Source organism: Rhinolophus sinicus, chromosome 14, assembly GCF_057876585.1.
Source record: "Rhinolophus sinicus isolate RSI-liver-muscle chromosome 14, RSI-T2T, whole genome shotgun sequence".
Taxonomy (NCBI): domain Eukaryota; kingdom Metazoa; phylum Chordata; class Mammalia; order Chiroptera; family Rhinolophidae; genus Rhinolophus; species Rhinolophus sinicus.
The window spans coordinates 8,793,887-8,819,321 of record NC_142514.1 but is presented as its reverse complement, the minus strand read 5'-3'; the positions used below and the strand labels follow the sequence as shown (position 1 = coordinate 8,819,321).

At 50.1% G+C, this 25,435-nt stretch overlaps 1 protein-coding gene across 1 annotated transcript in view; it reads left to right on the top strand.

Annotated features, from left to right (window-relative positions):
* Positions 1-24,875, top strand: part of LRRC38 (leucine rich repeat containing 38) — a 34,706-nt gene extending 9,831 nt beyond the window's left edge. Inside the window, exon 2 of the mRNA XM_088790121.1 lies at positions 8,634-24,875. Within this exon, the coding sequence (XP_088646247.1) occupies positions 8,634-8,887 (254 nt within the window). The 3' untranslated portion in view covers positions 8,888-24,875. The remainder of the gene's footprint in view (positions 1-8,633) is intronic.
* The last annotated feature ends 560 nt before the right edge of the window (positions 24,876-25,435 follow it).

Genomic DNA, 25,435 nt, shown 5'->3' with positions numbered 1-25,435 from the left:
TAGGCTGGCTTTCTTCATCGTGGGGGCATCCTGTGCACTGTAGGGTGTGTGGCAGCATCCCTGCCCTCTACCCACCACATGCCAGTCGCACCCCCGCCAGTAGTGACAACCAAAACAATCTCGAGACATCACTAAATGTCCACTGAGGGGCAAAATCACCCCCTGTTGAGAACCGCTGCTCTAAAAGGCTTTTGCAAAAGAGGATTAAATGAGATGATAATGGCCAGGCACTTACCACAGTTCCTGGTAAATAGTAGGAGTTCCAGGAAAGAGCACGTCCCTGTAGAGTGTGCAGTCATGGTCAACAGTGTCATCGGAGGGGACCCCCTAACACACATGCCCCTTCTAATCCCTGAGACATTCCCAGTGCTATTCCAGCTGACCAGCGAGTCCACCCTTAGAGATTAACTTGGGACACTTTGTGAGGGTGCTCTGCAGGGGAGATCCGGGGAGGGAGTCACAGGGGGTCTCTGAGACCCAGAGGCAGCGTGGAGCCTTGATCACTCTGACCTGTGGGAGGTACCAGATTCATGGGTTCAGTCTTCAACTTCCTCACACTGGCCTTGCCAGAGGTTCTCTCTAATCGGATCACCAATAATAGACACAGGTTGGCACCCCCAGCACTCGGCCCAGGGCCCAATTCACAGCAAATGTGTGTTACTGATGTACGAGGTGATGGCGGCGGTGGTGGTAGGAATGGTGGAGGTGGGCATTATAGTGGACGTCATGCTGGAGATGGTAGACACAGGGGAGGCGGTGGAAGTAGCAATGGTGGTGATGGTCAAGATGGTGGCAATGATGGTGATGATGGTGGTGGTAGTGGGAATGCATGCATGCCACCCGGAGAATTAAAATTTCAGCCGTCAGTGATCTTCTCTGCTCATCTTACTGGGGGAGGGCAGGTTGTGGGTCAGTTGATTTTCCATGCTCGTGCATGTAACTGATGTCCTGAGGTCCAGGAGCTGGACTGGAGGGTCGGATAGCAGACACAAGTCACAGTCCTGGGGCAGGACCCGCTCTTCCATGCTGTCCCTCTACCGACACGCTTTGTGGAGCCGGGACTGCACAGGAGCCTGTGACCCAATGCTGCTGGTACATCTTCCTCTAGTAGAAATCAGCTGATTACTTAATCAGAAGAAGTGTCTGCTGGCTGACACAGGAAGGACAGTTGGGGATTTTCCCCTATGCCGCCGTCGATATTTAATGAAAGTGATGGTGGGGAACAAAGGTCAGCACTATCAGGAATTAGGGCTGGTGTTCCCGGGCACCCCACCTCCCAGAAGCAGGAGCAGGCCTGGCATGCCTTGGATGCCCCCTGTGCAGTCTTCTTTTGCAGCCCCAAGTGGCTGCAGCTGGGCTGTGGGAGCCACAACTTCTCCAGGTGTTCACAGTCAGCTGAGCTCCTGATGCTCAGAAAGAGCACTAAGCAAGGAGTCAGGAGACCTGGGTTCCGTCTAGACGCTGTGTGACCTTACGCAAATTGCCTAACTTCTCTGGGCCGCTCATCTGTAAAACACAGGGGGAAGGGTGGTGGGGAGGGGGACTAACAGATGTTAAAGGTGCCTTCAGATCCATGATGCTGCAAAGTCAGGAGGCCCTGGCTGAAAGTCTGCTGTGTGTGTGTGAAAGGACTAAGCTGCTGTCTCCTGGTCCTTTGGGTTTGGAGTTCAGGAGGCGAGCAAGGGGGCCTGGCCAAGTGTTCACTGGCCCAGACTGAGCCCTCTTATTCCAGTGAGCAGAAGAGGAGAGTGATGGGAGTGGTGAGCTCTGGCCGAGAGAGCAGGGGACCAATGCCCAGGGTCCCTTAGTGTTGATCCTTGCTCCAGGGTGTAGGAGGGGGGGGGCCTCCTTCCCCAGGAATTGTAGCTAGGTGAATGGAAATGTGTTAGGTGAATGGATCCGTCACTCTCTCCCAAAGCTCCTTGTCACTAGGGCCTCCTTACACCTTGGGAAGATTTGGAAGCTCCTAGTAAACGTGTTGGCCAGACAGTTCACAGAAGAACAATCCATATGGCCAGTGAGCACACCATACAACGTTCAGCTGGCTCAACTGGTCATCAGAGAAATGCAAATTAAATCAACAATATGCTGTTTTATGGCTTATCCGGCTGGCAAAGATGAAAAAGTGACAAAAGCCATTATTGGCACAAGTTTGGGGACTCGCACACAATCTTCAACTTGTGGGAATGTGTCATGGGAAATAATTAAGAATGTGTACGCGGATGCTCTTAGCAGCTTTAGCTTCTAATAAGAAAAAACGAGAGACATCCTGAGATCGGGTCAGTAAGTCGTGACTCATCTGCACAATAAAATACCCAAGTAGTCACTACAACTGGTGTTTGATAATTATACTGACTGAATGGAAAGAGCTTCCCGGTACGGTTAGCCAACAGTGGCGGTATATTTCTACTTGAAGAATTTATGTACATGTACACATAGAAAAATCTAGTATAGTATACGTGTTACTAGACATGGATTTATGGGTCCTTTTATCCTCCTTTTTATTTTTATTGTTTCAGTGTATACACAGGCTTTGTATGTTAAGTGGAATTAGGGAAACAAAATGTATTTTTAATGACAAAAGGTACTTAGGAGAGCCTGTCTTTGATCTGGGCTGGGCAGTTCCCTGGAGGCCAGATCAGGGGAAAGACCCCAAGAGATCCTCTGGCTGCAGGCCTGTGTGTTGTCAACAGACTGGAGATTAATCTCAGTCTACCTTCCGCTGTGTCACCATCTATTTCGGGAGAATGGCAGCTCTTCACTCTGTGCTCAGGTGTCAGCTGCTGGGGAGAAGTCATCAGTCAAGGGAAGAGAGCCTGGAGGGGCGGCAGCGGGCAGGGGGCCGAGCCACCCTGCACAGGAAGGTGTTCTGTCTCTTCTGAGTGTGCCTTGGTGGGAAGGAAGAGGTGATTCTAAAGGCAAGGAGCAGTGGGCCCCGTCTGTCTAGGCCAGAATGAGCTGGAACCCACTTTGTTTTGGTGACGGGAGATATAAATTAGAGGGAAATCCGTAACAGGACAAAAGGTAGGAACTCAGCTTCCCAGGATTCCGTTGTGCCTACTCACTGAGTTTTCTCCCTCGGAGAGGAGGTGAGCTGCACTGAAACACACCCACTTTCTCGAGGCACTGGAGCCACCCCGCACGTGGTTTTGTAGGACAGCTGGCAGAGTGAGATGATTTGTGGCTGTGGGACAGAGGCTGACAGAGCAGGTGTCCAGCCCATCCTTGAATTCCATTTTCCTACAACCTGTCGCTTGGGCCTCTTGAGTGTAAACAACAGGAGAGAGGGACTTATTATAGGGACGTCAGGTAACTCACACATTGAAGAGAAGGCTGGCGACACAGGCTCACAAAAGAAGGAGGCAGCTCAGGAGTCTAGAAAGCAGAAACCAAGTGATGATTTCTCCAGATGGGGCTGTGGCACTGAGTGGGCTCTGGCCATCGGTTTGGTCAACCCACCCAAGATTCAGTATATGGGGACAGAGAGACTCTGGCCCAGTATGGGTCATGTGCTGACCTCCTGGCCAAAGAAGGGGTGTGCATTTTTAAAAAGTCACACCAAGATGTACCCAAGAAGTGAGAGGCGATTGCCCACACTGCAAACTGGGAGCAGCCTCAAAATAAGGAGAGATGAGGGGGAGAAGCCAAAGGTCAACAAGTGACTGCCACACAGGAGACACCTGTCATGGGTTGACTTGCATCCCTCAGGAAGACACACCCATGTGCTAACCCCTGGAATCTGTGACCATGGCTTTGTTTGAGAAGAGTCTTGGCAGATGCAATTAAGCTAAGGACCTTGAGATGAGATTGTCCTGGATTTAGGGGGGGCCCTCAGTCCAATGACTGGTGTCCTTGTAAGATGGAACATTGACAGATAAAAATGGGGAGATTTGAAAGACAGAGGCAGGGATGCAGCCAGAAACCAAAGAACTCCTGCAACCTGGAGAACCTGGAAGAGGGAAAGACGGCTTCTTCTCCCCTGGGGCCCTCAGAGGGAGCCTGGCCCTGCTGGCGCTGCAATTTCAGACTTGTGGTTTTCAGAACAGTGAGAGAATAAATTTGTTGTAAGCTACCCATGTGTGGTCATTTATGACGACAGCCCTAAGAAACTAATACAACACCAAAACCCTTTAGAATGACCTTTTACTTTCTTTCCACTGAGTACTTTGGGCTTGGGCCACCCATGGGAGTATGGGTTCCAGACGGGGCTTATGAGTTCACTGTGCAGCTTTGGTGTAATATGACACACTGGGTCTGAGTATCTATCCCCTGCAATAACGTGTGCAAGCATTTTTAAGGCAATAAGGGAGGGGAATGGCTAACAGCACAGGCTCTGCACTCAAGTGGCCTGACTCCAGATCCTGGCTCCACCATTCCTTAGCTGGACCACCTTCAGCACATAACATAACAGCTCAGTTTCCTTATCTGCAAACCAGGGTCATCACAGTTCCCTTTTAGGCCTTGTGAGTCATATAATCTCTTGCAACTACTCAAACCTGCCGTGGTAGTGCAAAAGCGCCCTAGGGAATGTGTAGCCCAACGTGCCTGGCTGTGTTCCAATAAGACTTTATTGACATAAACATATGGGGGCTGGGGGGCAGTGGCATTTGGCCTTGGAGCTGTGGTTTGTGGACTTCTAGTCTTGAGGAATATGGAAGCGATCCCTGACAGTCATTCCAGGTGGAGTGGAGAGTATGGGATAGGATGCTGGTTCCCAAACGTGGCCCCGGCCAATAGCCATTCTGTCCTTCGCACAATGAGAACATGAGGGCATTGTGGTGAGTTTTTCCTAAAACCAAATGTATTTATGGCTGTTTAATGTTACCCTCCCTTCTTAGCTTTAATGGTGTACAAATGTTCTCTCTTTTATAAAATGGTGTGTGTGTGTGTGTGTGTGTGTGTGTGTGTGTGTGTGTGTATAATGTCCTAATTGGGTAGGGTTATACACTGCAGTCCTAGGTCAGTCTCCTCTATTTCTGATTTTTTACCACTATGTAAAATCCAAAAGCCTGAGGACCACAGCTGTGGACTCTAGGCTTCCGAGAGATCTTCCATATGGCAAATGGTCTTTTCCTCAACTTCTATCCATTCCTTTCACCCCCTGGTTGCCTCTGGGACAGGCGGGAGGCCCACTGCCCCAGGGGCTTACAAAGTCAAATGCTCGTGCAGGCACCAGCCAGATGACATGAATGCATGAGCCAGCCCACTGCAGTGTCCTGTCTCAGGCAGCCGACAGTTGACTCCATGTGACAACATTGCCTTATCTCCCGATTTAAAGGTGTTTTTAGATTCTTAGACTAAAAGACCACCATCGTTGCGATGACAAGCAAAAGCATTCTGCAGCCTGAGCTTGGCCCCTGGCTGCCATTTTTCACCTCTTAATTCAAATCTCAATTCCTGGCAATGATTCTTCAGCAACTCATGCGAGGGTGCCCCTCCATGCCTGCATTTCTGAGCGTCCACAGAGCCCTTCTCCTGACTAGGGCGTCCAGAGGCTACGCTGGCAGCTCAAACTTTCAAGTCTGCCCAGGTCAGGGCCTGGGACCCGGAGGGTTGCTGGAGAGTTGTAGGACATTTTTCTAAAAGACACTCTGCTTGGAGGGAACTAGTTCTGAGGCACCAGGCCCGGCCACTGCTGCCTTGGGTCTTCCTGGCCTGCCCTGGGGAGTGGGAGGGATGGTGTAGTAGCTAGAGTCAGTCTCGGCTCTGTCGTTTCCTGGATTAGTCTTTTGACATCCCTGTGCCTCAGTTTGACCATCTGTAAAATGGGGATGATTAGAGTAGGCTTCTTATTGGGTTGGCATGAGGATTAAATGAGCTAATGCCTGTAAAATCCTAAGAGCAGCAGCCAGCACACGTAAGTACTGGCTTTTGTTCACTCTTCTTAACTAAGATGCTGAGGAGATGGGGTCAAGGAAGGGGGGAGAACATTCCAAATCAAGTAAGGAGGTCACAGGAGGTCCTCTCCTCTCCTCCCCTCCCATGCCCATGCTTGCCCATCCTTCCTCTGCCCTCTGGGCTTTCTCTGGACCTCTTGTAGGATGTCTCATTCTCTCTTAAAATATAATTATTTGTGCACGTGTCCTGATGCCCCTCCTATTAGACTTAAGTCTCTTTTTTCTTTCTCTTCTTTCCCTCCCTCTTTCCTTCCCTTCCTTCCTCCCTTTCTTCCCTCCTTCCTTTTTGCTTTCAATGTTTTTCTTTCCTTTGTGCCTAGCATGAAGCCTCACCTGTGTTGTTTAATGCATGAATCAAAGAAACGGTTTAATAACTAAATGTTTAGTAACGAAGCGTAGGCCTGCCTTAGAAGATTACTTACTCAGCCGAGCAGTCTCAACTGGCGGATTCTGTTTCCTTCCCCACCCCCCTCCTGGGGACATGTGGCACTGTCTGCAGACGTTTTTGATTGTCACAATGGGAGGAGACATGTGACCGGCCTCCAGTGGGTAGAGGGCAGCGGTAATGACACACATCATGCAATGCATAGGACAGCCCCCCACATCAAAGAGTTATCCGGCCCCAAATGTCAACAGTGCTGAGGCTAAGAAACCCTGGGCTAAAGCAAGATCCTTCAGGAGAGAAGAGGGCACCCCAAAGTCAGATTACCCCAACTTTTGAGTTCTGCAGTTGGCCTCAAATGTGTCTGTAGAGAACCTTGGCAGTGATGCCCCGCCCACTCTGTGGGCTGACTCTCTTTGTGGAACTCTTATTCCCCTGCTCTTTGTGAACTATGAAAACCCATTAAGTCAGTGTATCTTATCATGATCGCACATCGAGCGTGTTCCAGCCTCTCCCACCCCAGGTGGGCTTGTGTGCAGCACTTTTTAAAACAAGCCTGCCTCTTCTCACCACAGAGAAATATGTGAGGTGACATTTCCTGAAAGGGTCACTTTGTAATAATGCCAAACTTAATCTCAGGGTACAAAGAACATTGTAGAAATCAGAATCAACTTGAAGAGTCGGGGCCAGCAGAGGCTGGATTTAAACGGCAGGTTCTGTAGGCTGGTATTTTTGTTATGGTTGTTGTCCATTTAATACAGCTCGTTAAAGAAGGGCTTCTAGAATGTTTCTCTGGGTAATAATGACCTCTTACAGGTTTGAAGATGGCAAACATTGTCTTGGCTTTAGAAATTGCCTGTGTTTCACAAAGTTCATTGATGTCCATCTTATTTATTTTCATAACATCTTTGGGAGTGGGGTGAATGTTAAGAAGAGACAGGTCAGTTGATTTTCCCATTTTTCCATTGAAGAAAAAAGAGTCTGTAAGGAAATCCCTATATCACTCTATCTTAAAGCTCTCCTGTTAAAATGCATTTAAAATGCTCAGAACAAGTAAACAAAAGTTTGGCTTCTTTAAGAAAAGAAACAGTCAAAACTGTAGTCCAGTGAAAACTGGAGAAACCTGCAGAGTTCTGGTCCAGCTAATTTCCTGGGTGTAGAAGGTAGGCACAGATCCTGGAAGGAGGGACTGGGAGTCTGGTTGCTAGGCAACGGTTCCCATGGGGACAAGAGAGCATCAGGGTTGGCTATAGGCACATTAAAGATGGGCCAGGACAGAAGGAAGGAGGAAGCTCAGCCACTCTTCCTCCCACTTCTGTTTCTGAGCTGGAGAAGGAAATATATGCAAATAAAGACCTGAAGGGTGGTTGCAGGTTTGCTGTGCAATTAGCAGGGCCGCTCTTTGCAGGACAGAAATGAGCTGATCAGTGTGATGTGAAGAAATCATCCTGACTTTCAGATAATGCTGGAGCTAGATTGAGGGCCAACTTTCTGAAACCAAGAAGCACTGAAAAAGAGAGCAATTGAAAGTTTTCCTGAAAGTTGAAAGGAAAGCAAAGGCAAATAGAGATTGCCGGCAGTTGAGCTAAATGTCAAAAACGGTGTCCTTGCATCTCTGTGCCGCTGTGTGGCTAAAGCCTAGCTACATAACGTCTCTGTGCTTCCATTTCCGCATCCATAGATGGGCATAATAATAGTACCTACCTCCGAAGGTGGTTGTGAGAATTAAGAGTTCATATGTATGTGGCACTTAGAACAGTGTTTGCACTTAGTAAGCGTAATGTGAGTGTTAGTTACTCCTGTTTTGTTTTACTCTCTGCTTCCAGATCAGAAACGGAAGATCTGCACTCCTTATGCATTTGCATGTCGTGCATTTTCTTATATCTGACATCAGTAAAATCATGGCAGTGACTTGACTTTGTATATACTTCATATCGTGTGTCAGGATGGTGACAAACACTAACCCAGCCCCCATCCTATTGCATCTGCCCCACCCACCACCCCTCTCCCTGTCCCTGAGCCTGGGTATTACTGGTCTGACTTAGGGTCTGCAGAAGTCCTAAACCCTAAAAAGATGCTGCTGCCCTTCCATCACCACCCTGAGTGATTCAAAATCAGGAGAGCACCACGCCATAGGTCGAGGAAGACCCGACACATTCTGATTTCTGCTACCACGGTTACCCTGAGGCTTTGTGAAAAGCTTCCATTCCATTCCAGTCAGCTTTCCCCCCGCTTTTGTGTTTGGGGGGCTGCTCCTGCTTTGCACTTTGTAAGCGCTCGCCTTACCACCCTTGCATTCTGCAATCCCGGGCTACAGCCTAAAGCTCTCTCTCGTTCTGCCTGCCCTCTCCCAGGCCTTGACGAAATCCAGTGCTCCCTGCCCATGGAGAACAGAAGGGTTTTCCTGCACCAGCTGTCGGAGGCCAGCTTCAACGAGTGTAAGTTCAGCCTGTCGCTCACAGACCTGTTCATTATCATCTTCTCGGGCGTGGCCGTGTCCATCGCTGCCATCATCTCCAGCTTCTTCCTGGCCACCGTGGTGCAGTGCTTCCAGCGGTGCACCCCCAACAAAGACGCCGAGGACGAAGACGACGATGAGGATGACTGAGCCGCCCCTCCCAGTCCTCGCTTTCCAGAACCCGAGCTGGTGGCTCCCCTCTGAGAAGAGAGGGCAATGCTGAAAGCAGAAAGGAAACCGACCACCATCAGTGCCCAGAGCACAGAGCAGCGTCTGCTCCGTGCCTGGCACCCTGGGCACACCCGATGGGACCTCCGATCTCAGAGTTTAGAATTTATAGAGCGTGGAGCTCAGGAAGGATTCCCAGAGGACACCCTGCCTCTCAGCTTGAGGTGCGTGCATGGGGAGAAGATGGCCAGGTCAGGCTTTATAGCTGATGGCTGAAAACCAACCTCGGGGATATGAGCCTACAGAGACAACTTTGTGACGTCCGTACTGGGAGACCATGCAGTATCTCCTTCCTTTCCAGGGGCAGCAGCTCAGACAGCGGGGATTCAGGTTCAGGTCCCTCTCCCTGGAATCAGGACTTCTGTTCTTCATGGAATAGGCTTCAGCAACCCTGGGATTTACACAAAGAACAAACCCACATTTGACTAACACGGCACCGAGGAGAAAGCCTGGAACTGGCCAACGGGTGTCTGTTGTTATATGTTGGTTAGTGGGTTAGGAAAACTTTTGTCAACAAAACTCAAACCCTGATCCATTTCCTTAGATTTAGCAACTAGAAGGGGAAGGATAGTCGTTTTGTACAATTGTTATAGCCTCTGCTCAGAGTCGCTCTTCCCTCTGAAGTTATTTCCCTTCCCGGTCCCCACACTCTAGCCCCATGAGTCCCTCCTCCGCCAAATAATGCCTGGCCATTCTCTGTACTGGCACCGCTCCAGACTTGTCATCTCCAGAACTTGCAATAAACTTTCCCGGAGGCTAAGCTTCCAGAAGGCAGATTGCATCAGACCAAGAAAATATTTAAAAAAAAAACACCACACACACACACACACACACACACACACTGGGACTTGGCCTCTGACAAACCTCCATCAGTGGCCTTAGGGGTGTGTGACATTTCTTTGGAGCATAGGCTGTGACAGGCAGTGTTTTCCAGGATGTGGGATGCAGCATTTCGGTTCAGAGACAGTATGAAACAATGTCATGGTCCCAGCGGGTTCAAGCAAGATGACGTGTGTCACCAGCACTGGTCCTGGCTGGCAACTGACACTCAGACGAGCGGTTCGCCAGAAGCTCCAGGAATATTTCTGAGACTCACCTGTTCATTGCCTCCCTCCACTGCCCCCCTCCATCTTTGCTGCCACAAGGAATGACTGTTTACTAAGCATCAGGCACTGTGGATGCACATTGGGTAGGACATGGGCCTTACCTTATCATGGGTGGAACTTAAAACAAGCAAGTAAACAAAACTGTGATTGCAAGTAGTGATAAGTGCCATGAAGGAAATAAATGAGGTCGTCTGACAGAGTTACTGGTAGAAGCCACTCAAGAGTGGGTAGTTGGGTATATTAGCCAGGGTTTTCCAGAGAAACAGAATCAACAGGAGATATGTATATTCTTTCTATCTATCTATCTATCTATCTATCTATCTATCTATCTATCTATCTATCTATCTATCTCTATCTCTGTCTTGAGATGATAAGGAATTGGCTCACATGATTATGGAGGTGAGAGGTCCCAGAATCTGTAGCTGGCCAGCTGGAGACACAAGGAGAACCAGTCTTGTAATTCCAGTCTGAGTCCAAAGGCCTGACGACCAGGAGAGCCAATGGTTAAGTTCAAGTTTGAGGGCAAGAGGAGACCCAGGTCAAGCAGTCAGGCAGAAAGAGAGTGAATTCTCCCTTCCTCCACCCCTCTTTCTGTTCTATTCTGGTCCTCAGCAGATGGGATGGGGCCCACCCACAGTGGGGGGGGGGGGCAATCTGCTTTACTCAGTCTACAGATTCTAATGCTAATCTCATCCAGAAACAACATTTCACCAGCTATCTGGGCACCCTGTGACCTAGTCAAGTTGATGCCTAAAATTAGCCATCACATTGGGGAAGGGCTCTGATCTGGTAGCGTGGAGCTGAATCCTGCCTCCTCTCACCTCCTTGCCTCCCCCTTTCTCCCTTCTTCTGCTCTCTTTCTCTACTCTTCTCCCCCACTCCCCACCCTTGGTTATCGCTTCTAACCCCCAGCATTGTTGGCTCCCGTGGAGGAGACCCCTGGCTCAGAAGGGCTGTCTTCTCATAGAGTCACTGGGCAGGCGGGGAAGAGGGCAGCATCTTTCCAGACTCCACGGCAACCTCAGCCCATGAACCACCTCTGTGGCCTCCATCCTCAGTGCAGGTAACACTTCCACTGAGGAAACAAGATAAGCAAACTGAAACTGGTCATCATGAACAATTAGGTGCCGCTTGAATTGCAGCCTAAAGGTTCCAGCCATCATTTACATCTTTGTGAATGAAGATTCCTGGGGAAGGTTTTCAGTAAGGAGAGGGGGGCACTCCACCGACACTGGGCACTGGAGGGAAGATAAAAGATCACTGAGGGGGGCCAAAGGTTCAAAGGCTGGGAGTTTGAGATGCAGGATCATCTAACATCAGCCCCTCCCCAGTCTGGCCACAGATTCAGCCGACACTTGTATGAGGTTGGAATGGCTGCTTGTCATCTGAGTCTCCACTCCCTACCCCCAGGAGCACCCTACCAGGGACACATTTAAAGGTCCTGGGTGCAGCTGGGCCCCTGCCAAAGTCACAATATGTTTCCCCCAGAATCTGCAGGAGACGGTGTCCCAAGCTGTGGAACTAACACCAGTTCCTTGTTCTAATAGGTTCCGGTGGATGCATTCCCACTGAATGAGTGTGTTTTATTGCTCAGTCTGCCTCAAGGGGTGCACTCTGGTCAGCGGGCAGAAGCCCTGCACAGTGTAGGGGCCGCTGGTCATTTACTGAATGAAGGAGTGAGAGAAGGAGGGGCAACCTGGGGCCTGCTGGACACCCATCAGCCATCATGTCTGCCGACTGCACCCCAGTTTGGGAATGAACATGATTCTGGGGAAAAAGAAGAGCTTTAAAATGTTGCCAGTTGAAACAGTCACTGCTTAGGTATAAAGTTGCTGGGAATCTGGGGACATGAGGGACATCTGCGGTCAAGACCAGGAGCCACAACTTCACTGGGGAAAGGCCTTTTGAGAAGTGACATTGTGCAAACAAGAGGCAATGATGTGGCGTTCCCTGACTTTGCCGTAGGTTTTATTCTTATCAACAACAATGACCGTGCAACGTCCCAGCTGAGGGCCTCCACGGCACCAGAAATGCCCCTCTCCCCGATCTCCACAGTGTCACCTGGGTCTCAAGTGTCACCTCCCCAACTCTCATCACTTCATATTATTTTCTGCACAGTGCCGACCGTGGTGTGAAATTATCCCACTTGTTTGTTTATGTGTTTATTGTCTACCTCTCAGGCCTAGAGCCTGAGCTTGCCAAGGGCAGGAACTCAAGCCGTTTGCGTCCCCAGCATTGAGTAGAGTACCTGGCACAGAGCAGTGGCACCATCTAATAGTGGTTGAAAGAGCAAACAGATGAGTTCCAGGCACCATACTAGAACCTCTCCAAACATGAGCTCTGCGAGCATCCTCACAAGTCCACATGAGAGCTGCCATTGTCCCAATTTTATGAGAAACCCGAGGCTCAGAGAAGGTGGCTAGGTTCCAGTGATGGAGTGGGGTCTGGCCACTGCTCTGACTGTTGCACCACCTTGCTCCGTTCACCTGCGTTCCCTTTTCAGGCCAGCAGGAACAGGCCTGGCAGGTCCAGTGTAGAGTGGCACATTCCTTGGGGCTGTGCTGGGCTCCAGGAACAGCAGCCTGCACTTGTGAGGTACACCCAGAATGAGTTCAGTTTGAGCCTCAGATCCAGCATCTTGGACGCGTTCAGGAAAAGTCAAAATCACCAAAATATCTTTTGTCTCACTGTCCTGGTCTCCTTAAGATCTGATGACCAGAGGATTCTGGCGGCATCACAGGTGAATTTCTCTTACTGTGATGACAGCCAATAGCACAAATGCAGCCCTTGGACCTGGGCAAGGGGCCCCTATCTTGGGTCCAGAGCTGCAGAGGGCCCTGCTCTGGCCTCCCTCCAGCTTTGCTCTTCCCCTTGGGGTGAATAATCTGTGGGGCCAAGAGCACACACCCACCCAGAAACAATGCCCTCTTCTAGAACATTCTCTGGGTATAAAGGACTCCAGAAATCCCCCCACAAACAACTCAAAGCTTGGGGGTGGGCCTCTTCCCAGCATCCCCCCTCCAGGGAGAACTGAGTGGCCAGGCAGTAGATATTGGTGGAGGGTGTGGATAGAGGTTGGAATGTACAGCCTGGGGGGCAGAAGACCCCCTGGAGGCACAGGATAGAGCCAGGGCTGGGAAAGGACAGGGGCCGGGGGTTAGATGGCTCAGCTCTCCCCACACTGCCGTACTCTGGTGCAGATGTCCAGGAATTCCAGAATCATCGTTTAAACCTAGTCTTCCAAGTCAGTCACAAGGTATTTTTGTCAAGGTAGTTGGGTAGAACATTAACAGTTTATCTTCATTTATGACTTGTGAATGTTTAGATATGAGTGTGAGGAAGCTATCTGTACTCTTGTTCTAGCTTCACAGATGTTACAGGAGGGCCTGGGTACCCCCACAGGGACCCAAGGGCAGCCACACACCCTGGCTGTGGCCCTAGGACCAAATACCTCTTCTGCCTTGTGGGGCTGGTCAGAAGACACCTTTATACAGAAAGGCTGAAAACTGCATGCCCACCAATCACTTTCACCAGTGACAGAGAAGGGTTTGTACTGAACATCCACACTTCCCTCCTCCCCCTGCTCCACTCCCTCCCCCAACCCCCACCACCACCCAATGTCCCTACAGACTCAGATGGCCAGTGCTATAGGCATGAGTTCTGGGTGAGGTCAGTGGCTGGGAGTGGGTGGCCTTTCCAATTCTATCAAATTTAACTGGACTCTGGAGCATATCAAGGATCTACATTCCCTTAACATCCCACCAACAACAACTGAGCCAGTCGCTAGCCCTGGACCTTGGCCGTAACCCCTTTTTGTGGCCTCTGGTGACCTTGAGAGTGAAAGTAATTTTTTATTTGCTAGGTCTAGCCATACCCTGTGTAGTAAAACCTCCCCAAAGCAGACAGATCCCTGGGGATTTCATTTGCCTACAACCAGCTAGGTAGCTTTGTTCTTTAAAACTCCAGGCCAATAAACACACATCCAAACTTTAAATTGTTTTTCCACGTAAAAGATTTTTTTAAACACGAAAAAGAACACAACACTGTTCCCCGCCAATTGCAAATGTGATCCACTTTTTGAAAATATGCCTTTTCAGGGTGTGAGTTATTATATTTTTGGCCTTGGAAGAAATACAGTGTGCTTTTTTGGTAAAACCTCACACCCATATTCAGGACTGTTAGTCATGAACTCATTTGCTCGCTGGAGTGCCATTGGAACCGGAGCTGGGGGTTGCTTTTCCAAGAATCACTCTTTCAGGGTTCGCCACTCAGCAAAGACCCCCCCCATTCGAGCCTCTGATTGTGATTGATCAGAGTGAAGCACCATGTGTTAACCGGTCTTAAAAGGAGCCCTCTGGTGTGGAGGGTCCTCACTGCAATGGAGTGTCCACTCTGTCCTCGTAGCCGGACACCAGTGGCCGTGCCCTGGACCCTCTCGGAGCCGAGCCGCAAGCCCTCCCCTGTGAACAGCGTGACAGTGCCTTCTGGGCAGAGTTGATGAGAGCACACGGATTCATGGAAGGGAAGGCCCCCCATACATGGTCCCTTCCCTCCTTCAGGATCGCAGCGGTGCCTTCTGGAACACTCATAAACAGGCAAAAGAGTTCACACTCAGAGCTCAAACCCCAGCATCGGATAACGGGAGTGGAGAGCCAGTCGGCTGAAGACCTCTGGCATGTAACAAGGAGCTCAGGTCTCATTTTCACCATTTTGCAGTCAGCCCCCAGACTCGCTGCTACTGGCCCAACTCACCCAGCTGCGCTTTGGTGCTCACAAGTCTGTGCAAATGTCAAGGCTGATCTTACACGTGTGACCCACACGTCCCTGGGGTCCGCTCGCCAGGAATACAAATGAGGCCACGTGAATTCTCAAAGGATTGTTGTGTCCTGGTGGATCCCACCTGCCAGAGTGAAAATTGGTAAAAGTACCACCCGCCTATTCCCCAACCCACAGACACTAAGTACAGTTGAGCCTTGAATAACTCGGGGGGTTAGGGGTACCGAACCCCCGCACAATCAAAAATCCTTTTAGAGCTAAATACTGTGTTTTGATCCAGTGTCGCAGTTGGTCGAATCCACAGATATGAAACCAAGGGATACAGAAGGCCGACTATGTATTTATTGAAAAAAAGTCTGCGTATAAGTGGACCCACGCAGTTCAAACTCGTGTTGTTCAAGGGTCACGTGTGTTTCTGGGGATGGAGTCTCTCTTGGGCTTAAAACCCAGTCTGAACTGGCACCCATGAAGCATCCATCACGTCTACTGAGGGTTCCCGCTTGCCTTGGGCAGTGTGGCCTCCCCCTACCCTGCTGTGGCTCCTTGGGGGACACTCTCCCCAAACCATCCCTGCCCTGCCAGGGTATTTAATCCCAAACTGCCATTCCTGGAGGTCTCAGAGGATGACCTTTCTTTCAGCCCTCACTTACCCACAGAGCCACCGTGTGTTTCTTATGGAAATGGGGACAATGCCCCCTCCATGGTGTAGATTAGTCCCTAAGCCGGGTTTAGCACCACACCTCCTCTGATTGTCCCAATTTCCCCATTTCTCTGAACACCCTTTTGTCAGGCCTCCTTCCTCTCAGATTTATCAATGTGTCACCACCCGCAGCCATGGCAACCAGCCAGTTTCCAAACCAGATCAGGCTCAGGTGGGACAGGAAGAAAAGTGGACATTGAAGCCATTCAGCAGCTGCCTCCCTTCCTGATTGATGGGGGAGGCTGCAGGATTCTGCTGAGGCATTTATAAACACGCAAAAGAGTTCACACTCAGAGCTCAGGTCTCACAGGAAGTCATGGGCTCCACACATCCTTACGAGCTGCCTGGGGAGGTGAGAGATGCAAGGGCAGGACATCTCTACCATGGAGCTCCGAGCTGGCACAATGGACATCTCCCGATCCCCCACCCCCATGGAATCCTCTGTTCCCAGAGGCACTTTCTAGACTATAAGCAACATGAGCTCAGGGCCAGTGGGCCTTCCATCACTTAAACACCAGGCCTGGCAGACAGGAGCCCTCAGTTGTCAGAGCACATCCACTTCCCCATCTGAAGAGGGCCACACTGTGTGGCCTCCCTCCCTTAAGGAAGGAAGTCCAAGGGAGTGAGGAGGCAGGCAGAGTCCAGGATGAGGGTCAAGCCAGGTAATTGCAGGTGCCCCATGACCACTGGAATGGTTCTAACAGAGTATTTGGGAGTAGTATTGCTGGAGTATTAAAATAGCAGAGTAATAAAATATTCAAGCTGAGTACCAGAACATTCACGTTCTACCTGAGTATTTGGAGGGTAACGGAGCTGGGCCCACTGCTTACCTGGCTGCTCACCTGGCTGGCTCTTACGGTGTGTGATGCTGCCATGAGTGGTCCTGGACTTTGCCAACCTGCTCCATCCCTGTCCCCAATACGCACGCCCGTTAGCCCCTTGGCCCCCTTTCTGTTCCCCCTACTGACTTTGCTTCTTCCAGCTCGAGGGCCCTTGACCTGGCCATCCCCTCCCCCTGGAATGCTCTTCCTCTAGAACTTTGCTCCTTCTCATCATTCAGGTCTCAGCTCAAAAGTCGCCTTCTCAGAGAGGTCTTCCCTGCCCATCCCAGCCAGAGAGACCCTCACCTGTCTCCCTCTAATGCATCATCACCCTGTTTCATTCTCTTCACAGCACTCACGGCTGTGTGGGCTTCTAGGGTTTTGTTTGCTTGCTTGTAAACTGTTTCCCCCTCCTTAGATTGCAAACTGTGAGAGCAAGGTCCGTGCTTGTCTTGTTTATCCTGTATACTCAGAGCCTAGACCTGCTGTGGGTTTGGCAGGGGCCTGATAAATATTTATGAAATGAATGAATGAGGTAGGTGGGTGGGTGGGTGGGTGGATGGATGGATGGATGGATGGATGGATGGATGGGTGGATGGTAGGTGAGTGAATAGTTGAGTGGGCAAATAGTTGAGTGGGTTCTTAGATGGTCGGTGGATGAATGAATGGTAGATGGAAAATATCCTGCCCTTTCCACAGACTTGAAAACCACATATAAACTGAGAAGAATGCAACCAAGGGAGGATTTACAAGACATCCTGAGTGTATTAAAGGAAAATGCCTTTTCACTTTGCGGGGGGGCACAGTTCTGAGCCCTGGGCTGAAGCCATGGCAGGAACCACCCGGGGTGTTTCCTTCCTTGACAGTTGCCCATCTTTGTTGCAGGGAAGAAGCCTTCCCCATGGCTCTAGTGGGGGCTGCTGGTGGCGGATGCGACCCCCTAGACTTCGCACCCTGCCTTTCTTCTGAGAGCCCCAGAGAGCAAGCCCCTCAGACTGTCATGTCCCGTGAGGTCATGGTGGCCACCTCCTCTCCTCTCTGAGGTCCCTCCACACCAGTGTTCTTCACTCCTTGGCATTGGCGGCTGGGTACTGAGTGATTTCCATTAGTGACCATCTGACCCTTAATTACTTCCGTTAATTACTTGGACAGGCTGTCCCTGCAGAAAGGGCTGAAATCCCAGGGACGATGAGGAGATGTCCTCCACCTGTCCTTGTCTGCCACCTGCCTCTAGCAGGGGGACATAGTGCACCATTCAGCTTAGTCAGTGTTCCAAAGTCCTGCCCTCAGGGGAGGTCAGTCTGTCACTTTGATGAGGTCCCTCAAAGAGCTTACTCTCTCACTAAACCTGAATCTTCTAAGGAGCCTGACTGCTTGTTGGGAGAAACAAGTGTGATAGCGGGGGCGGGGGGGACAGCTCCTCATCTGTGCAGGAACATGGGATTCTCTGCTTCTCTGCCTCAGTGATTTCCGGTCCCCACTGACTCCTACGCATGGAGCCGCCCCGCCCGTGGCACGTAAGGCCAGATGGGGCATACCGCCTGCAGCTCCCACCCCCCTCACACCCCCATCTAATACATCATCTGAGACATCGCCAGCCTGACCTCCGAGGTTCCAGGGAGAGTGTCACGGGCTCCCAGGTTACCTGGGTTTGCACTTTTCCCTCATCTCCCTCCACTTGTGCTGCCTAAAGCCTCCTTATCCTGGATGCTTCTTGGATGCACTTGGCACTCACTCATTCATTCATTCATTCGTTCGTTATTAATATATACCCCCCGGGCCAGGCACGAGTCACACAGCCGCACAGGACAAACACAGCCTCTGACGACAAGCAGTTTTCCATCAGAGAAAACAAGTGATTACAACAACATGACAAGCCACACCAGGAAGTGCTGGGCACCTGGGGAGCCCAGAGCAGGGCCTGTGAGGGGCAGGTGAGAGGCCAGGAAAAGGGTCCCTGGTGAGAACTAATGACTCTGTCCAAACCCCTGCACTGGGAGCCAGCAAACTCTAGCAGGGCTTCTAGCAGCATAAGGCCATGTGCCGAGGACCAGCCCAGCCTCCCATTACATGCCTGAGAATTACTGTTTGTTCCAGCCAACCTCTGAAGACAGGCCCGGACCTCCCTTTCTTAGAGCATTTATTAAAAAGGGCTTATAGTGAATCCTTCCTCTGTCCCTTTGAGATGTGTATGTACCTCCTATAACTCAGGAATGTCTTTCACAAGGGCCTGGCAGCCATGCCGTTGAAATGTCATCATCAGGAAGCTAAGGCCTCTGTCCCCGGTGTCTGTGGTAGGACAGTGTCCTAACCTCCGTAACTGCCAGCCAGCAGACTCGGACGGCCCAAACGCAGGTACCCTGATCAAACCTTTGTGATTTCACTTCTCTGATTCTACTGGGCCCCCATTCTACCCCCTCCCTCATCCTCCCTTTAAAACACCCAGTCCCCTCTGAGCAAATGTCTTTCCCTACTGTCAGTAGTCATTGAATAAAATTGTTTTCACCGCTTTAACTAACATGTGACCCCGGGGGAAGGATATTTAAGCTGAAACGGGAAAGTTGAGCAGTAGTTAGCCGGACTAAGTGGGTGGGTATGTGGCAAGGAGGTGGGGGGAGAACGTTCTCATTCTCAGTAAAGAATAAGGGAGAAACCAAAAGAGGCTTAGAAGGGCTGGAAATGAAAGGGAGGGATGAGGGCTTGGTCCATACCAGCAGACCTTTGCAGGCACAGTCTGTCCGTTCACCCCCAGTGGAAGCCTCGGGCACTAACTGAAGTTTCTTCTGCACCATTCAGCGTCCATCTCTCTCCCCGGTCAGCTCTGCCCAGCTGGCACTCAGCCCTCCCTGCTGGGTTGGTTTGGGGCTGCCCAGCCCTCTCTGGGGACCAACACGATGCTGCTGCCCCATGGCTTCCTTTTCTCCCATTTAACAAAAATTGGGATATAACATACCATAGAGTTCACCCTTTTAAAGTGCACAGTCAGTGGCTTTAGTATACTCACAAGGTTGTGCCATCGTCACTACTATCTAATTCCAGAACAGTTCATCGCCTCAAAAAGAGACCCCATACCTGTTAGCAGTCGCTCCCCATTTTCCCCTTCCCCAGCCCCTGCGCCCACTCATCTACTCTCCGTGTCTATGGGTTTGCCCATTCTGGACATTTCATATAAATGGAATCATGCCATATGTGGCCCCTGGTGTCTGGCTTATGTCACTTCGCATAATGTTTTCAAGCTTCATCCGTGTTGTAGCCTGTGTCAGTAGCGGCACTTTTTTCATGGCTGAATAATATTCCACTGTGTGGGTATGTCACAATTTGTTCATTCGTTTATCAGTTGGTGGACATTTCGATTATTTCTACCCTTGGGCTATTGTGAATAATGCTGCTATGAACATTTGTGTACATATACTTTGATACATATAAGTTTTCTATTATTTGGGGTATGTACGTAGGAGTGGACCTGCTGGGTCACATGGTAACTCTGTTTAACTTTTTGAGGAACTGCCTAACTGTTTTCCAAAGTGGATGCACCGTTTTCCATCCCTCCAGCCATGTAGGAGGGTCCCAGTGTCTCCACATCCTCGCCAACGCTTGTAATTGTGTCCTTTGAATTATATCCATCCTTGAGGGTGTGAAGTGGCGTGTGGCTTCTAGTCCCATCACGCCAGTCACCCCTTCCCCGCTCTGGCTTTGCCTACAGAGTGGGACCAGACTCCTTTCTAGTTCCTCTTGGTGCTGGTGAGAAATCCTCACAGGCTAGTGAGAACACCTCACACCCAGGGGCTCTGATTGTAACTGCTGCCCTTTTCTGTGTCACCATGGAGAAACCCCTCACCTGGGCAGGTAGCTGAGAGAGGCCTGTGTCCCACATGTGAGGCTGTGAGCCTGCGTTCTTCCACATCGAGCCTCATGCTCGATGAAACTTAGCTAGAGAAACTTTCAGCTGCAGCATTTTCAGTCCTGTTGTCATGTCTCTCTGGAAACTAAGTCCACAGCCTGCAGAAAGGAAGGAAAGCTCTCAGAATACCTGATCTGACCCATCTGGAGTGAAGGTGGATTGTTGTCAGGAGGGCAGAGCTTGGGGCAAAGAGCAGGCTGGTGGTCCAGCCAGGAGGCCTGTGGACCTGAGGCCATCCAGAACCCTGCTGGGCTCCCCCTCTCACCAGATGGCTAGAACGTAGCCCCAACTGCAGGAGTTGGAGCAAATGTTCACTCTGATTCACAAGCCTGTTAGAAAGGTGTACACTTGCCTCCCTAAAGGGCATCCATGTCACTTGGCAAAAGAAGACTCTTCATCATTGAAATGGCAGGGGCAGGAGTGTATGCTGGGCGGAAGTGAGCTGGGCAGCTGGGGTGCCCTTTATGGTTGGGCTTTGTTCGCCCCCAGCTCCTGCAGGCACTTCCCCTGACAGCAACATGAGAGTTACACTGCGCTCCCTGCTGGGGTGTGCTGGGACAATGGCTCACCACATAAAAGGCCTTGATTTGTAGCATTTGGTGCTTCTGGGGTGTAAATATTCTCCCTTTGGCCAATTTCGAGCTACCAACTTGATATCACCAAACACACAGATGTGCACAGTGGTCTCGCCAGCTCATAGGAACCGGTAACAGCACTCACTGACCTCACCCCCACAGCTCCCAGGCCAATGGCCAGTGACTCATAGGGAGGTTAGTCAGGGGTACAAGGCCCCCCTCCTCGGCCTCAAGGTGGGACAGGCCTTGGGCACAGTCCTGCCCTGCTCCAGGGCTCCCTGGGCTCTGCCTAGAGCTAGACTTCTCCTGGAACCAGCCTTGTATTCTGTCTCCTTCCTTCTGCTCGTCTCACTCCCTTACTGGTTTCTTCTAGGGGACCGGACCCAACACAGGCCTCTGTGCCCAGCAGTGGCCCCAAGCAAGCTCTGTCCTGAGGTCAGCCAGTGGGTCGCCCCAGTAGGTTTCCTGGCAGATGTGGAGAAGGGGGGCCTGACCACCCCCCTGACATTTGTGGGGTGGTCAGACAGCCCTATACTAGGAAGCAGGGAATCTGGGTCCTGACTCCACCACTGACCCTGAACAAGGCCCCTGCACTCGGTCTTTCCAACTGTCACCAAAATGATGGGTGTGACTTCATCACCTCCAGAAGCTTTGAAATTCTTGGTCAGACCCCATTGCTGGACACTTGGGTTCATTAGGCGGAGGTTGGGATGCTTCTTATTTAACCAGCACCTCAGGAGTGTGTGTGGATCAGGAGCGTGTGGAAGCCATGGTCCTAAGATAGGTGTTTCAGCCTCAGTGCCATTGCCATTTGGGCTGGGTCATTGTCTGTGGTGGGGGCCGTCCTGTGCATGTCGGATGCTGAGCAGCAGCCCCACCCCCACCCACTCGATGCTAACAGCACCATCCCCAGTTGTGGTGACCAAAAATATCTCCAGACTCTACCCGATGTCCCCTGGAGAGACAAAATTGTCCCCCGCGCCACTCTCCAATTCAAGATCTATGTCTGTGAATCTTGAAATGTCATGGCCACATATCAAACTATGATAAGGAGACCATATCGATTGGAACCCCCTCCATAAAACTCTTTATACTTAAATAAAAAATCAGTTTTACGTTATATTTTTCAATTGTATTTGCATAGAAGTGTACAAATATACTTTCTCTTATTTTTCTTAAATGTCTCATTATTATTACCATTATTATTTTATGTGGGAGAAAGGAAAACTATGTCCAGTTCTCCGTGGGGATACCTTAGTTTTGCTTTACGTCCCCCCCCTTCCTAATTGTGTCCCTTCCCAACCACTATCTTTCAATAGAGGCAGTCCCCTCTGACTCCCTTCAGTTTGCCCTCACTGCTGTAAGCAGAAACTCCTGCAAGATCTAGGGAGATTTGGGGACCCAGGAGAGATGTAGGGGTGTGGGAAACACACTCAGCAGAAATAATAGGGATGTGGGAAGGGGAGGCAAATCCCAGAGCCGGGAGCACCTGGCAATCTGCAAAAGATGGCCATTGTAGGTGGTGGCTTTCCATCCCAATGGAGTCCTTGAAGCCAGACAGGAGAGTCTGGGCCTGCGACGTTGTGCCCTAGTGAGCCATGGGAAGTTCTTGAGCAAGGGCATGATAACAAAGCAGGAAGGATCCTGACATTTGCTGAACCCCCAGGCTTTCTGGTGCCTTTCCAGCTTCCAGCAAGCTGCCTGACAACGGTGGGAGGGTAACTGAGGAGAAAGAGGTCCCAGGCTGTCCATCATTTAGACAGAAATAGTCACGTAGCCAGTCCCTGGGAATTCCCTGGCAGTCACATTCATATTGTAAATTCCTTTCACATCAGGGCAGGCAGAGTTTAGGGGAGCAGGGTGCTTTTGGCAACGGGGATGCTAACGGAGCAGGCAGCTTGTTACAGGTACAAGTGCTGTCTGGACTATGGCAGGTTGGCTCGTCCCCACCGTGAACAGCACTGGCTTTGCAACCTGTGCCGTAACATTCCAACCAGCAGCTTCTGAGCACTTTGATAAATGGGGCGGAGGGATTTCTCTTATGAAAGGGGAGGAGTTTTCTCAGATTAACCCAAAAGAGACAGGCATAAAGGGTGCTTCAGACAAGGCTTTTGGAAGGAAACCTCTGCCTTCCCTAGGCATAGAATCAATTCTCCTGACTCCTTTTGAGTGATGGGGACATTTCTTCAATCTCTCTTGGGCTGAAAGATTAATGGGGAAGCTGAACAAAGAATGCAACTCTGTGTACTGCCCGTTTCTTTCCCTTTTCTTTCCCCATAACCTGCATTTCTAAGTCCAAACAAATATGGTCAAGTACAATCTAGGTCCTCCCAGGAGGGGCTTATACAAGTCCACAGGCCTGGGCCAGTGGATTTCTCTTTTTAAATCAGGAATCCAAAAAGGCACCTGAAACTGCCACTTCCAACCCCTGACGTGGCACCCATTGTAGAGGTATGAGATGGCCCTGCCTTACCCATTGCCAGAGGGTGAACTCACATGCCTTAAATGGGCTGATTTCAGGCTGGCATCAGCCTCCTCTTAGTACATAGAGCAGCCTGAAAATGGGCACGAGGTGTCCTTTGGGGGTGACAAAGTGTTTTGAAAAGCGATCGGGGCGATGGTTTTGCCACATTGTGAATGTACTAAATACTACTGAATTATTCGCTTTAAGTGATTAATTTCATGTGATGTGTATTTCACCTAAAGTGGCGGGGGTGGGGGGAGGGCAGAGCAAGAGACACTTTACTGAGGTCGTCATGCAGCCTCCTGCCCGTCCCTTTCTCTCCACCTGTTTGGCCCCAAACTGAGCTCCTCGATCTCACTTCCCTGATCCAAACTGAAAGCTCCTTAATGCCAGCTCTGCTTCTGGTTTCTTCAACATTTAACACTTATGCTAATTGTTCCACAGAAATGTGACTTTGCTCTCCAGTGCTATTGACCTGCATCCCACATCTCGTCATCTGCTGTCTAGGTGGGAGTTCTGGGGTCCACTCCAAGGCAGCTGAGGGTCCTGGGGTCCCCATATGACAAGGTGTTCTTTAATATAATACCTCATTAGAGCTCTTAGCCAAGAGGGAATTAAAAAGCAAGCAGGAGGTTGAGGGGGCCACCTGATTGTGACTCCGAGCTGTTTGCCCGTCTCTCTGAAGCGTGTCTGTCCATCTTATTTACTTGTTCACTTGTAAACTGTTGGATAGAGACAGCGAGAACAACAGGTAGGCAGGATTCTAAGCTGGCCGCCAAGATTCCTGCCCCCTGGTGCCCAGACCGTGTACAGCCCCCTCCCCCTTGAGTGTGTGGGCGGCACAGAAAATGATGCTGGGATTTCACCCCTGTGATTAGGTTATATTATAAGGCCAAAAGTGAAGGGATATTGCAGCTGTTGACCTTGGGAAACCAAAAGGGAGATTATCCTGGGTGAGCCCTTTAAAGGAGAATCTTGAAGAGAGAGACTCTGTCCCCTGCTGGCCTGGAAGAAGCAAGTCACGTGAGTTCTACAGCTGCAGCGACATAAATTCTGCCACATGAATTCTGCCACATGAGCACAGAATAGAACCCCTGAGGCCCCAACCCCAGGTGACACTTTGATTGAAGCTCTGTGAGACCCTGAGCAGAGGACCAGCTAGGCCATGCCCGGGGTACGACCCACAGAAACCTGAAGGTGATAAATGAGTGTTTTAAGCTGCTGAATTTGTGGTAATTTGTTATTCTTTATAGCACATTAATACTGGGGGTGCCAAAAAATGTACACAAGTGGACACTTTGGTCAACGTTGCTCAAGCAGTAGTTTGCTGTAATGAGAAGTGTCTGGACGCTGATGGTAACCACTGGGAGCACCTCTTGTGATTGCAGAAGTCAAACGTAACTTCTGTTCATCTTTTGTTATCGGCATATATTGAGTATCACAATTTTAATAGTTTTCCTTTCTTAAAATGTGTATAAATTTTTTTGGCACCTTCTGTATATAGTGACTTGGGAAGAAAAAGACATCCTGGATAGAAACCAATAAAGATCAAAAGATTGAAATCTAATTTTCTGTCTGCTCTCTGATTGCTATTTTGTAAGGGGTAGATCATGGAAAAGGTTTTTTTTGTGTTTTGTTTGAACAACTTTATTGATGTAATTGACATATAATCAATTACACATGTTTAAAGAATATAATTTGATAATTAGTCAATCAATTGATCTATCTATCCCCATGAAATCATCACCACAATCAAGATCATGAACAGTCTTCATCCCAAAGGGTTTCCTTTGTCATCCCTCTTACCACCCCTCCCCAGCCCCAGGCTACCATTGATCTACTTTGTCACTAGATTCATTCGCATTTCCTAAAGTTTTTTCCTAAGTGGAACCATAGAGTAGGAATTCTTTTTGGTTGGGTTTCTTGCACTCAGCACAACTGTTCTGAGATTCATGTATCAGCAGTTCGTTCCTTTCCATGGCTGAGGAGTCCTGAATGCCCTTGATCTTAAGCAGGTCACTCAGTGTCTCTGGGCCACAGTTTTTCTGTGGGTAACTAGACACCAGATGCCCTGGGAACGACTCCATGGCTAACTTCACATCTTCCCTTCTGGGATTCGGGACACCA